The sequence below is a fragment of the Triturus cristatus genome, chromosome 9 (genome assembly GCF_964204655.1).
Source record: "Triturus cristatus chromosome 9, aTriCri1.1, whole genome shotgun sequence".
Taxonomy (NCBI): Eukaryota; Metazoa; Chordata; class Amphibia; order Caudata; family Salamandridae; genus Triturus; species Triturus cristatus.
In genome coordinates this window covers 636,696,122-636,711,562 of record NC_140592.1, presented here as the reverse complement: position 1 = coordinate 636,711,562, position 15,441 = coordinate 636,696,122, and the positions used below count along the sequence as shown (strand labels likewise).

The 15,441-nt window shown below is 46.3% G+C and overlaps 1 protein-coding gene across 1 annotated transcript in view; it reads right to left on the bottom strand.

Moving 5' to 3' along the window:
* The window catches only part of LOC146798413 (homeobox protein SIX5-like), a 92,308-nt gene extending 87,546 nt beyond the window's left edge, over window positions 1-4,762 (bottom strand). The window contains exon 1 of the mRNA XM_085625679.1: window positions 4,045-4,762. Within this exon, the coding sequence (XP_085481805.1) occupies window positions 4,045-4,694 (650 nt within the window). The 5' untranslated portion in view covers window positions 4,695-4,762. The remainder of the gene's footprint in view (window positions 1-4,044) is intronic.
* Window positions 4,763-15,441: the final 10,679 nt, after the last annotated feature.

The following is a 15,441-nucleotide window of genomic DNA, read 5'->3' as shown; positions in this document are numbered from 1 at the left end:
GTTTATTACTCGGAGGTCTATATATTAAAATACCTTTAAAGGTATGATGAAAGGATAGGTTGAAATTGAAGGCCAACGCCTCACAACCTACATTAGGTATTGGGTGGAATACTGCTTTGAATGAGCTTGGCTATATCAGTGCTAGCCCGCCCCCTTTTTTTCCGCCGTCCCTGTTCAAAGTCTTGCAGACAAAACCTGGTGGAGTTGCTTTCAACAAATCGGGCCCGGAAGATTCCTCAGTCCAAGACTCAGTGATAAATATTAATTGTATGTCATTATCCTCAATTAGTTGGGCACATTCAGTGCTATGTTTGATCAAAGATCTAGCGTTGATCAGCATACATTTACAGACCAAGGCCTTATGGCCCCCGGATTTATGCCCAAGATCCCTCAGCTTATGGGGTGCTAGGTATAGAATTTCCGGTAGCGGGGTTTTACAAACAGAACAACTCGCTGGCTGGGGAATTGGCCGTGAGTTAAAGGACAGACCAACGCAGTTTGATTCTTTTTCAACCCCATTTAGTCCTAACAGTGCTAGTCTCGAATATGTGATAAGGGAAGGTATACCTACGTTTGGCGGAGCTGGGGTCGTGGCGCTGGGCGCGGGTCAGGCGCGGATGGGCGCAGACGGGCTTGCCTTTTGCGCACCACTGGCGCGCCCGCTGCATTGCCCCGCCATTAGATCTAAATATAGCTTGGGGAAGCCAGACACTAGACCGCTCCCCTCGCTACTCCCAAAATGGCGGTGGCGCTAAGACTGCCAGAGGCTCAGCGACGTGTGCAGCAGAGAAAGCTCCTAAATCCGTGCCACACAATCGAGGTAAGCCTCCAAGTGCAATGAGTATCAGGGGGTTAGAAAAATTAAAAAGGCGTCTCGTCTACCTACTTTAAAAACTTCCCTAAAGGTGCCACAGAATAAACAGTGCAAACAAAGCAATATCTGTGCAAATAAGCAAAACTTCTCGAAAATATACCGTGTCACGTAGAACACACCAGTCTCCCGGCTCAAGCCTCAGTAGAGGTAACGCTGCGCGCTCGCGCCATTAGGTCTAAATATAGCGTGGGGAAGTCAGACACTAGACCGCTCCCCTCTTAACTCCCAAAATGGCGGTCGCCCTAAGACTGCCAGAGGCTCAGCGACGTGTGCAGCAGAGAAAGCTCCTAAATCCGTGCCACACAATCGAGGTAAGCTTTCAAGTGCAATGAGTATCAGAGGGTTAGAAAAATTAAAAGGCATCTCGTCTACCTACTTTAAAAACTTCCCTAAAGGTGCCACAGAATAAACAGTGCAAACAAAGCAAAATCTGTGCAAATAAGCAAAACTTCTAAAAAAATATACCGTGTCACATAGAACACACCTGTCTCCCGGCTCAAGGGTGTCAGAATTAGGAGTATGATGGTAAAATCAGACTGTCTAATCTTCATCTGTTAAATTTTGGCTGGTCAAACCTGTGTGCAAAATAACCAGTAAATAGGACATACAGATTTTGGAACAGTGTGCACCTAAATCTGCATGTTGAACTTGTTAAGTGAGCAAAAGACACACAATTGATGGACGGAATGCAGAACCAATCAAAACATTCATCCCCAGTCAAGAGATCTGGGTTAAATCCATCATTCTTTTGCTCACCATGCCACCCCAGTTTAGACCTGGCCATATGCAAATCAGTCTTGGCCCCGTGCCTCAAGGGAACAGTCCAGTCCGAACTGCCAAGCCAGGTCCACCCTCGAACGGAAACAAGCATCCTAGGACCGGTTTCGGGGTTTCACCCCTCTTCAGCCAGGATAGCTTGAATCCAGTGGCACAGTGAGCCCGGGACCCACGCCTGGGCATACCTGGCGCACTTAGGGCGAGTCACAGGGTCAAGACTTATTTGCATATGGCTGGAATGGCATGGTGAGCATAAAAACGATGGATTTAGGCCCAGATATCTGTACTGGGGTGAATGCATTAACATTGTTCTGCATTCTGTCCATCAACTGTTGTTTTTGCATTTGTCACCCCAAGTGGGACAGGTATGCCCAGACGTGGGTCCCGTGCTCTCCATGCCACTGGAATCAAGCTATCCTGGCTGAAGAGGGGTGAAACCCTGAAACCGGTCCTAGGATGCTTGTTTCCAGTCCAGGGAGGACCTGGCTTGGCATTTCGGGCTGGACTGTTCCCATTAGGCACAGGGCCAAGACCGATTTGCATATGTTTGGGTTCAAACTGGAATGGCATGGTGAGCAAAAAAAGGGTGGATTTAGGCCCAGATCTCTGTACTGGGGTGAATGTATAACATTGTTCTGCATTCTGTCCATCATCTGTTGTTTTTGAACTCGTAAGTGAGGCCTTGTTGGCCTCAATTACGAGGACATCATAAAATTGCCCCTCCCGTTCAAACAGGTCGCAATTACGAAAGGCGCTGATCTTTCTGCCAATGCTGACTTTTCTGCAGCTGGTCAAACCTATCGAATAGTTTTTTTTGGGGGGGCTGTTAATTTAGCGCCAAAATGTGCATATTCTTCCCTATTTAAATGGAGAAACTCTTAATATCCGGTTTTTTGCATATGCTAGATAACAATTACGCAATTATTATATATTGGATGGGCCTCGAAATATCTACTCGTACCTCTAAATAGTTAATATGGAGCCGACTCGTCATTCTTATCGTCTGCCTTCCAGTAACCCGTGCCCTTGTACAGCATAATGCTCTGCTCATATCGAAAGGCCTGCAGCAGGTGTAATGTATAGTACGAAGTGGAGGGTCTGCATGTCTGCACGAGTGATATACATAAATAATATATATGCCACCTCGTTGAGGTGTGTGGATGGAAAAACGCTTGTGTGTGGATATTGGAACCAAAAACTAGTTCGGCGCCTTGGACAGGGAGGATAGGGCATGGAGTACAGAGAAACAGGAAGTTACCGGGTTCACATTTCACAACAATACCCACCATGAGGCTTGAAGCCACAAGCGTGGGAAGGCCCAGTGACGTGGCAGAGCCCGGCCTGGGGAGTTTCTAACAGCAACTGTGTACTTAGAGAGCTAGAGACCTGCTGCTAGGAGGCGTGGCAACGCTCCAGGGACTGCAGGTCGAGCAGTGTTTTCTACAGCAGAATGTGAGCTTTTAGAAGCCTTAATCTACTTTCTTTTGCAATAAGAGTTAGATTAATAATACCCAAACCTCACTTTTCAAACGATATGAATTATTACTGGAAGCAGTAAAACAAGTTTCTCAAACTAAGACATCGACTTTCGGTCCATGTTCTATTTCCATTGCCAGGCGTTTTAGTCCTGTTTCCGAGCCATATGATTCTGGGTCCACTGAGAATTTTCGTTACGGATTCTGTGTACTGCCTATATATGGACCCTATAGTTCTGGTTTTCTGGCGTGTACTGTCTCCGAGGTATGTGGTTACATATTATCTGGACTAGCTCTCACAGTCCTATGGCTGTTTTCAGTATGTTTGTTGCCTGTCTGAAACCAATGCGATTCCCGTGGGCCTGTCGCATACGGGTCTCCAAACCTTATGCTTTTAATTCTAGTATCGTCTCTAGATGTTGGGATTCTAATTCACTATTCTCCTTACTTAGTGGACAAGTTTTCATGTTCCCAGGTGCTTATGAATTATTGGCTGTTTTAGTGCCGACACTTCCAGTCACCCTGCTGTCTGACGTCTTCTCCCTTCGGACATGTAACTTGGATTCTAATAATCTTGGCATCAGTTATTCTATACCCCAGGGCCCGTCCGCGACTTTATAAACTTAAGTTCCAATGTATTTTGGTTTTCCTGGCCCTAGACCCTGACATTCTCTCTTTTGTATCACTAGTTCACGAATCCGAGACTGGTTCTGGGCCTGTAGTTCCAAAGTGTTTGATACCTATAGCTAAAGGCAACGTATTTCGTTCAGAGTTGCTCTATGTAATGTAGTTCTAGTGTCTTGTTCTGGGTCTGTGGTTCGGATCTCTTTCGAACCGCTGCATACCGTGACGTTATGGTGTCTGAGCCCTGTGTATCCGAACCCCCACTAGCTAAACACCCCACGCCGAGCCACTCACCTTTTGCCGGTGCCGGTGCGGTCGCGCTGCCTGCGGTTCTTGAACCAGTTGCTGACCTGGGTGAGTGACAGGCCAGTCTCCCTGGCCAGCCTGCGCTTCTCGTCGGGTGCGGGGTAGCGATCACGGCGATAGCGCTCCCGCAGGGCGCGTCGGGCCCGCTCCTTAAAGCAGTACACCGTCTCCTCGCCGTCCCAGATAGTGTTGGGCAGCGGGAACTTTTTGCGCAGCCGGTACTTGTCCACGGCGCCCAGCGGCCGTCCCCGCGCCACCTCGGCTTCCCGGTAGCGGGCGCGCAGATACAAGTCCTGCAGGAAGCCGTGGTGCTCTGCTGGGAAGGGACGGCTCTGCACTATCTGGTAAAGAGAAGCGTAGTCCCCGGCCTCGAAGGCCACCAGGGCACGAGCCCGTAGAAGCGCCTCCCCGCCCGGGCCGTCCGCGGGCAGCGAACGCAGGAAACCGGCCAGACGCTGCCCGTCCCCGGCCTGTAACAGTGCCTCGCATACGCATGAGACCTGCTCGGGGGAGAATCCCAGGGGCCCTGGAGAGGAGGGTGTCTGCTCCCCGGGATCCAGCAGACCCTCCTCCGCCGACAGCGGAGACTCTTCCGACGTCTGCGGACTCCCGGGCTCCGGAGCGGGGAAGGAAGCCATCTTCTGGGGCTCTGGGATCCGCCCCTCTACCGCCCTCCTCCCCCGGCCCCTGCTCCACGTCTCCCACCTCTCCCTTGACCCCCTTCCCTCCCCCACCTAACTCCTGACCCCCTCTACCTTCTGACTCGATTCCTTAGTCCTGCACACATTCCCTTCTTAGTCTACCTCCTTCCTATGCCCCTCATTTGGTTCCTGGCAACTTTCCCTTATATTTAATAAGCCATGGCAACTTTTTCCTTTATCACCACAGATGTTGGGACCCTATAGGCTTTCGGGCCCGATTCTCATTTAGATCAGCGTTTTCGTATTTTTTAAAACACGAATAATTCTTTTATTCAACCCGTCTCCTAAAAAGTTACATTTGTTCGGTGAGCGCAACTTGAAAACGGGGGTTTGGTTATTAATATTTGAATTTTTTAAAAGTATACCAATCTTTTGAAAAGTTGCCTGACTTGTGTATCACTCTTTTTCTTCATCCTTTCGCATTCTAAAGCTTTTTCTTCCTTTAATCCCCATTTTTATGGCTAACTGCTCTCACTCATTTGCTTTATTTAGCATACAGTTTTATATACAAGTCTTATTGGGTGGCAGAGCGCCTTACATGAAGGGAGTTTTAAGCTAAAACTTGGGGACTTTGGCTCTGATGGCAGGTGAGCCGTTTGATTCGGATCAATAGGCATATCACTGTTTGCGTTGGGTTCAAAATAGCTAGATTTGTGATTCGTGCCACTGAACTATACCCAGGGCTTTAAGTGGGATGAAAAAACTGGGGTGTCTGTCAAAGTGGCGTGGCCAGCGTAATTAAGGGCGTGGCTTAAAAATACATAAGCTACAAATATGTGCTTAGCATAATGTGCCTCCCAACTTGTAGTGTGCTGTTTCTGTCATTGCATCCAGATTTATGATACAAGTAACATCATACCTACAACAAGGCAGGACTATTGGCTTTGTCAATGGTTGTTAGTTGCATAAGATAAATAAGCAGCAACAATGGCTTGTATATAATATTGAAAAAGCTTCCACTTAAAGCCCTGCTGACACCAGGGCGATGTTTCTGCTCCTGAGTTTCAAAAAGAGAAGGGAAATCCAGAGATAAAATGACTCTCTTTAAAGGATTTCCCTTCTCCTACAACGCACATCTGGCATGACATCATGCCGTAACTTCTCCACTAGTGAGAAGTGAGCAGTGTGAACACGCGCACATCAATGTGCCTGCTGTCACTGCAGTCTGGAAAAAATGGACAGCCTGTGCCAGGCACAAAACAGAGTCCGATAGAGACCCGTTTCGAGGCCCCCCTAAATAAACTGCTGGTGCTCAGAACCGGTGAGACCCGGCCCACTTAAAGCCCTGACTATACCTACTGTCCTACCCATGGCTATAAAATCAGATGCATTTGGGGCAGAAGCAGGGCTTTGAACGGGAAAAAGAAGTGCAGTTACTCGCCATCCTGACAGTGGGTAGGGTTAGCATCTAAGAAGAAGGAATTTTGAACTAGTGCTGTATAGTATTGCACTTCAGCGCTGTATGATAATGTCCCAACTCTTTGTGTTATTTCCAGAGCCCTGCCTGAAAGGACCAAAAGTGACATTAAGACAAGTGATGGCGCTTTTTTAGGACTCGATTGCAAGAGATATTGTATACAACAAGGGTCTTGCAGCCAACCCGTTGCTTGCTATTTGGTGGCTTTATTGTCGCTCTGATTTGCTGCATTCAAATTGGCCTGTACATGGTGGCTTCACTTCTTCTTCTTTTGGCTGGAGCACAGACCAAACACTGATTGTGTCAGGAATACGCATTGCCACACCATAACACATAGGTAATTTCCGCGCTACCGCGTTCTTCGCTCTGGAGACTACAAGTCCCATGAGCCTTTGTACTTCCGGCATGCGCGCGCAGACGCGGAAGGCTTCATAGAGCACTTCCGCGCTGGCGTCTTTGCCTGTTATCCTGGAAGCCGTAAGGAAGCAGCGTGTCTTGGTTGCGGTCCTCATTTCGTTTGAGAAGTCCGTTACGTCCGGAGACGGAGCGGCGCAAAGAATCTGGTCCCGACTTGCCCCGAGAGCGAGTGGAGGTGTACGTTACATAGAGAGATCCTGTTGGGTGTAACGTGTGGCGGTTGCGGTAAGGGTGCTGTGCACCACTTTGTATACTACCTCCTCTGCAGCCTGACGTATCCCCGATAAAGACTGCCTGAGTAAAGAGGGGAGGTGAACTTTGCCTCCTGGACTCCAAAGTGTTATTTTACACCAGGTGTTCCTCCTCGTTGGAGAGCCACACGTCTGTAGGCTCATGCGAGTGGTAGGAATACCGGTGCCAGAGAACCTTCAGTTTATAAACTAAGGCGCTACTGCCCTATTTGGGAAGGCGGTAATACCGTGTGGAGCTGAACACGGAACATTTGTTTTTTTGCCGTTTTTCTCACGTGTGTGAGTGGATTTGCGTTGGTTCCTTTATTTTTGGTTTCACTTGTAGAACTTGGGTTGCACACAAACTTTTCATATCTGAGGATTGTGGTTGAATTCCAGGCGTTCATACGCCCTCTGAGAGGTGGACTGCAATGCCATTTTAGGTACGTGTGGAGAAGAAGCGGAATGCCTGCCTAGTGAGAATTACATGAGAGTAGGATTGGTGTGTTTAATATTTGTCATTTGTTTTATAGTGGAGCATTTCTTTTCTTGATCCAAAACTGCTTTGTCCCAAGGACTCTCGAGTGTGAGGGTGAACAGGCCACAGGTCACCAGTGATTGTGCATCATTATTTTCTTTACAGGTAGCTAAGAGTTAGTAGCATAGCTTTCCTTGCAGCTTAGGCGGGTGGGAGGAGGCAGAGTGTTGTTAACGTGCTGTCCTTGTCTCATTTCAGATCTCCTTCCCTGCTGTCCCCACCTTTTCCTTCCCTTGCTCGATCACTTCAATGTTCTGCGCTATAATAGCCATCAGACTTGGAGCTATCGAGGGGTGGACCATAACGAGCATCGGTCCGATCCTGAGGAGCTGAGGAACCCGACAGAATAATCGGCCCACGGATTTGCTCCTCCTGATCGGATCCTCTACTCTAGTATGGCTACCCTCGAGGAGATGGTTGCCGCCTTACAATTAGTGCAGCAGGAACTGGTGGCCTCCAGATTAGAGACAGCCACTCTACAGGCCAAGGTAGACCTTTTACAAAGAAACCCGTTTGATGCAGGGGGGTTTTCAGGATCTCACACACAACCCATTACGGTAGAAGTTCCCACGCCTATACCCCTAGCACCCCCAGAAAGATATTATGGTGACGCTAATAAGATCCAGGTGTTCCTGACACAAGTCATGCTACATTTCAACTGTAAGGCCAAGGCATTCGCTACAAATCAAGCCAGGGTAGCGTTCCTCATATCTTATTTAGCAGGGGACGCAGCTCTATGGGCGGTTCCCTTAGTTCAGAGAGACGACCCCCTCCTCTATGATTGGGATGGCTTCAGAGAAGAGTTTGAGAACATCTTCGACCGCCGGTCTCATACTCTATCGGCCGACCGAGAACTATTGGAATTGAGGCAGGGAAGTAAGGAACTGGTGGTTTACCTTACCACTTTCAGGCGTCTGGTTGCAGAAACCAATTGGCCCGAGGAGAAACAATTCGCGATCTATTATCAGGGGTTAAGGGACGAATTAAAGGACATAATTGCACAGATCGATCCCCAACCAACCTCTTGCACGGAGTTGATCAACCTTACCCTAAGACTAGAACACTGGTTAGGTGATAGAAAAAGCGACACCCGGAGAAAGGAACGAGTTCCCCTGCGTTACGACAAAGTCCGTACTAGAGAGTCGCCAACAACTCCCGTCGAACCCATGGAGATAGGAGCAGTAAGAGCTCCGCTGACCAGCGAAGAGAAAAATACAAGAAGGAAGAACGGACTATGCCTCTATTGTGGTAAAAGAGGACATTTTGTGAGAGATTGTCTTCAACGACTTCAGTCCACCCGGGGCGCCGTGGGAAAGGAGGCCACCACTGTCACCAAAAAGGAGGCGGAAAACTAGATCGCTTGAGACAGCAAGGAGGGGAACCCTCGAGCGCTACCTATGTACCCTCTTTAAATGCAGCAGACATAAACCGATTCTTTTATATCACCATAGAGATACAGAGTGGCGAAGAGTGGAAAGAGGCTCAAGCCCTAGTGGACTCCGGTGCCACAGGCACATTCATGGATGAGGTAGTAGCCACACAACTGGGGGTAGGGCTCATGAAGAAAGCAGTTCCTGAAGCAGTGGTAGCGGTGGATGGACGTGTGCTGGACTCAGGTCCGATATGCTTTGTAGCTAAGAAGGTGGAGGTCAGATGTACTCCCAACCACGAAGAAACCCTCGACTTTAACATCATCCGGTCCCCTCAACATGGAATTATCTTGGGACTCCCCTGGCTCCAAAAACATGATCCACATATCCAGTGGACAACAAAAACTATCCACTTCAACTCAGAGTATTGTAACCAACACTGCTTTAGGCCTTTGTCTACACCCTCACAAGCACTCTCTTCTCAGCAATGGATCGCGACGGCGGCAGAAAAAGACATCATCTTACCAGCTCGTTATGAAGGGTTCCGCGACGTCTTCAACGACCTCCAGGCAGAAACTCTGCCGCCACACAGACAATATGATTGTCAGATAGATCTGGTAGCTGGGGCCGTGGTACTGTGCGGTCGTATTTATGCTCTCACAGAAAAGGAAAATGAGCATTTACGACAATATTTGGACAAATATTTGGAGTTGGGGTTTATCCGCCCGTCCAAATCACCTGCCGCATCACCCCTGTTTTTCATTCCGAAAGCCAACGGAGAGCTTCGAACATGCATCGATTATAGGGCACTGAATGACATCACGGTTAAGAATCGTTACCCACTTCCATTAATTCCAGTACTATTGGAACAAGTAAAGTCCGCCACAATCTACACTAAATTAGACCTCAAAGGAGCTTAGCACCTTGTGAGGATGAGAGCTGGAGATGAATGGAAAACCGCCTTCAAAACAAGATATGGTCTCTACGAATACCTAGTGATGCCATTCGGCCTCTGCAACGCCCCTGCGGCATTTCAGTTCTTTTTGAACGAGGTGTTACGTGAATTCATGGACAAATTCGTAGTCGTCTACATAGACGATATCCTAGTATATTCTTCATCTGAGAAACAACATTTCCAACATGTGTGCTCGGTGTTACAGGCTCTACGCCTGAACATTTTATACTGTAAACTCAGCAAATGCGAGTTTCATGGGGATGTTGTGGAATTTTTGGGCGTAATGCTTACTCCCAGAGGGCAGGTGATGGCAGAAAGAAAGGTGCAAGCAGTCAAAGATTGGCCTGAACCACAGAATGTTCGCGATGTGCAGTGTTTTTTGGGCTTCGCTAATTTCTACAGGCGCTTCATCCATCATTTTTCCAAAACAGTGACTCCCATTACCAAGTTGCTCAGAAAAGGGAATGCCTTTCACTGGTCCACCGAAGCCCAACGAGCCTTTGATGACTTAAAGAATGCCTTTATTACGGCCCCCATTCTGGCACATCCCAACCCGGAAAGACCATACATCGTGGAGGCCGATGCCTCAGAGGCTGCCATAGGAGCCGTTTTGTCACAAAGAAACGATACTACAGGACAAATGCATCCCATCGCGTTCATGTCCCAAAAGTTAAATGAGGCTGAAAGAAACTACACCATCGCCGAGAAAGAGCTGCTGGCGATCAAGACTGCTTTTACCGAATGGAGACACTTCTTGTTAGGAGCCAAAGAAAGAGTAACCGTTTATACCGACCACAGGAATCTGCAGTTCATGCGTTCTGCTAGACATTTAACACCCAGACAACTAAGGTGGATGCTTTTTTTTGAAGAATTCGACTTCATGGTCACATTTCGACCTGGGAAAGACAATAAAAAGGCAGATGCCCTTACCAGACAAGAATCTCTTCGTGAAGAAGAAAAACCCATAGAACATGCCATCATACCCCCTCATAAGGTAGTTTGTGCTATGCAAACGGATGATTTTCTGCAGAAAGTCGCAACAGGAAGCCAAACCTGTAAATGGAGATCATGGGTCCGGAACCACCCCGAGTGGAAAGAAAAACAAGGCTTGTTCATGTATAACCAAATGATTCTCATACCATCAAAAACCCTACAGAAACAGGTATTCCAATGGTGCCATGACGTACCTAGTGCTGGGCACAACGGTGTGGTCAAAACTCTGGATCGCATTAAGAGACAGTTCTGGTGGCCCAGTGTTCGTAAAGATGTGACACTATGGATACGGGAATGTGAGACATGTGCCCGCATGAAGACTGAACACCTGAAACCGCAGGGGTTGCTTCAACCCTTACCTACACCCACAGTTCCATGGAAATATATTTCTGTCGACTTCATCACGGGACTACCCAAAGATCAAGGTTGCGACACCATCATGGTCGTAGTCGACTATCTCACAAAACTAGGGCATTTTATTGCCTGTAAGCAAATCCCCACAGCAGGGCAACTAGCCAAACTCTTATTGACACATGTTGTTCGTCTCCACGGACTGCCACAGCGCATAGTGTCTGATAGGGGGACACAATTCACTGCCAGATTCTGGAAAGTATGGTGTGCGGCCCTACACGTTCAAGTAGCATTGTCCACCAGTTTCCACCCCCAGACGACGGGCAGACAGAAAGGGTTAACCAAACTCTCAAACAATACCTAAGGTGTTATGTAGACTCCACAACAGAGGCTTGGGTGGATCACTTATGGGTAGCCGAAGTGGCTTACAATAGCGCCCTACATAGCTCCACAAAAGCAACCCCTTTCTACAACACGTATGGTTTCCACCCTAGGTTCCTTCCCTTTCTTCACCCCGAAGTGGGAAATGATCTTCCTGAGGTACTAGATAGAGTTAAACACATACAGAAGACTCTAATAAAATCTCAAACCCACTTACAAAAGGCAAAAGAACGATACAAAAGAGAAGCTGACAAACATCGTCGGGTAGGTCCCCAGTATAAACGAGGTGATATGGTATGGTTGTCCACAAAGAATATTCACTTCAAAAAAAGATCCCTTTTCAACCCTAAATATATTGGGCCCTTTAAGATCCTAAAAATTCTGAGTCCTGTAACGGTGAAACTCGCTTTACCCTTGTCCTTACACATCCATCCTGTGTTTCATGTATCCCTGCTCAAGCCGTCTGTCACCCCAATAAAAAAGAAGCCAAGTCCCAAATGGGTAAATAGGGAACAGGAATACGAGATAGCGAAGATATTGGACTCTAAAATAAGAGGAAGGAAAAAATGGTATCTAATAGCATGGAAAGGGTATGGACCGGAAGACAATTCCTGGGAGCCTGCAACGGCCATACATGCACCCCGTTTGCTCCGCGCCTTTCACAAACAAAACTCCCGTTGAGGAAGCTGCCTAAGAGGGGTGTACTGTCAGGAATACGCATTGCCACACCGTAACACATAGGTAATTTCCGCGCTACCGCGTTCTTCGCTCTGGAGACTACAAGTCCCATGAGCCTTTGTACTTCCGGCATGCACGTGCAGACGCGGAAGGCTTCATAGAGCACTTCCGCGCTGGCGTCTTTGCCGATTATCCTGGAAGCCGTGAGGAAGCAGCGTGTCTTGGTTGCGGTCCTCATTTCGTTTGAGAAGTCCGTTACGTCCGGAGACGGAGCAGCGCAAAGAATCTGGTCCCGACTTGCCCCGAGAGCGAGTGGAGGTGTACGTTACATAGAGAGATCCTGTTGGGTGTAACGTGTGGCGGTTGCGGTAAGGGTGCTGTGCACCACTTTGTATACTACCTCCTCTGCAGCCTGACGTATCCCCGATAAAGACTGCCTGAGTAAAGAGGGGAGGTGAACTTTGCCTCCTGGACTCCAAAGTGTTATTATACACCAGGTGTTCCTCCTCGTTGGAGAGCCACACGTCTGTAGGCTCATGCGAGTGGTAGGAATACCGGTACCAGAGAACCTTCAATTTATAAACTAAGGCGTTACTGCCCTATTTGACTTGTAGAACTTGGGTTGCACACAAACTTTTCATATCTGAGGATTGTGGTTGAATTCCGAGCGTTCATACGCCCTCTGAGAGGTGGCATTTTAGGTACGTGTGGAGAAGAAGCGGAATGCCTGCCTTAGTGAGAATTACATGGGAGTAGGATTGGTGTGTTTAATATTTGTCATTTGTTTTATAGTGGAGCATTTCTTTTCTTGATCCAAAACTGCTTTGTCCCAAGGACTCTCGAGTGTGAGGGTGAACAGGCCACAGGTCACCAGTGATTGTGCATCATTATTTTCTTTACAGGTAGCTAAGAGTTAGTAGCATAGCCTTCCTTGCAGCTTAGGCGGGTGGGAGGAGGCAGAGTGTTGTTAACGTGCTGTCCTTGTCTCATTTTCAGATCTCCTTCCCTGCTGTCCCCACCCTTTCCTTCCCTCGCTCGATCACTTCAATGTTCTGCGCTATAATAGCCATCAGACTTGGAGCTATCGAGGGGTGGACCATAACGAGCATCGGTCCGATGCTGAGGAACCCGACAGATTGCTTCAGCTTGATTGCTGGCCTGCGGTTGATTGTTCTGTTATTGGGGTATTACTTTTTTTTTCTTCTTTCCTGTCATTTGTAGCCTTGTTTTACTATGCCAAACATACTTCAAAGAAGCCCTTTTCACCTTTGAAATGGTTGTTTGTGACAGCAGTTATCTGCTTCCAAATGTATTTTCCACAAAGACATGAACATGGGCACATTTGCTTTCCTTATGTGGTAGGATGTTTTGCAAAATCTTAAATCTATATTTATTGTTCAGGCTTGGGGACATTAACTAATTCTCAAAATCACAAGGGTGGTGTGCCGAGACCTAAGTAGCATTGGCAAAGCCAATAGGTCTCACTTTTGAGACTATTGGCTCTGCATTGCCTTTTATTCATATTGTACAGCATGGGCATTGCTACATTTTCCAATTATTTTTAGCCATGATTTATAGCAGCGTGACAGCTGTAAACCATTGTTAAAAATAATAATGAAAAAGTCCGAGTCATCCAGCGCTAATGCACTTAAAAAAAAAAAAGTGTATGAGCCCTGGCTATATCATAACACTTACTTAAATTAGTTTTAGCCACACTGTAAAGTATTCGTGCGGTTGTACAGCTTGGCTACAAAACTTTGCCATAGCCAATAGGTGCGATCTATTAACTTTGTCAATGCTTGTCTATATTCTGTCAAATTAAAATCCCTTCTGATGACCAGGAAGGGTGTTAATCCCCCTAGGCTGTTGTTGCTCCTAAACTGGATGTGGTCAACTAATTATAATACAAGCTGTAAAGCACATTAGGATTTACTATGAAAACAAGACATTTATTAAAAGGAAACCATGACGGTCATTTAAAAATGCAAACAATTGCAGAAGGTGAAATAAATTATTAAAGCCAGTTCAAGTCAAGTCAAATCACTTTATTTCGGCCGTCAGGGACATAAAAGTCCATACAATTTAAAATACATACAGTTGAAATAACGTTCCTAAGGAAATTCACTGATAAGACGATTCAAAAGATATAAGTACCTACATGATAACCAACGTATAAAAAGAAAAGATACATTAATTCATAATTAAGTTAATTGATTATCTAAAGTGTAAAAATGTACCTAATTACTTATAAAAAGAAATGCCACAATATCGAGCTATTGGTGAGGTAACTAAGAAAGTGCAAGATACCAATACACAAATAAAATCAAGTAACAGGGTGACAGAAAGCTTAACTACAGAGCACCCACATAGCACCCTGGAATTTGGAAATAGCTATTACTGGACGGGGATCCGATTTAAGTATACGTAGAGCTTCCCGGTGGGTGCATTCTTGTAATAGCCTGCATACCGGTGTGAGCCAAGTATGACGGGGAGATGTGTAACCCGGACAGACAAACAATACATGGGGAAAAACTCTCTTTTGAAAGGTTACAAGTAGAAAAGCAGGCATTTCTTTTGCCAACCTGCCCAGAAGTAAATGCTCTTAATGGTAAAAGCCAGTTAATTAATCATTTAAATCAAGCAATAGTACAGTGCCCTGAATGAAGTGCAGCGAATAATCAAACTGAACAAGGTATAGTTCAGTTCTAGTAAATAACTGAAAGTCATAGATCAGAGGTCAAACCGATGTAGTGCTGCTTCCTAAGAGTCAAGGAAATTAACCTTGAAACCCGCAAGAAAGACCTTATTTTATAATGCAAAATACAGTAAAGTGATACATTAAATAATCATGTAAGAGTGCCATGATTTAGACCAGTCAGAATTGAGAAAGATTAATACAGCTACCGACTTCAGATTCTCAACATTATCCCACAGGTTCACACAATACAGTTACCATCCCTGGTGCTGTTCAGCCATCTCAATAGTTAGTACAAATCTTATTACTTCATATTCAATGACCAATTATCATTAAGAATCACACTGTGGTTCCAATTGGTTGGACCTTTAAAAATTAACTTCTAGTGAAACAGCATGTCACAGGACTCTCAAGGAAAGGAACATCATAATGTTAATATCGATGAATGTGATGTCAATGTATACCATGATATATGAATGCACAACAGCGGCAATACCAATTAATGCAATGTCGATGTACACCATAAGCTATGCGTGCATAACAATGTCAATATCAGCAAAAGCAATATTAATTTACACTATGACAACTGTACGAATAATAATGCAAATTTCGGTAAATATATCAATGCCCGCCATGTTTTATGTACATGTCATAACAAA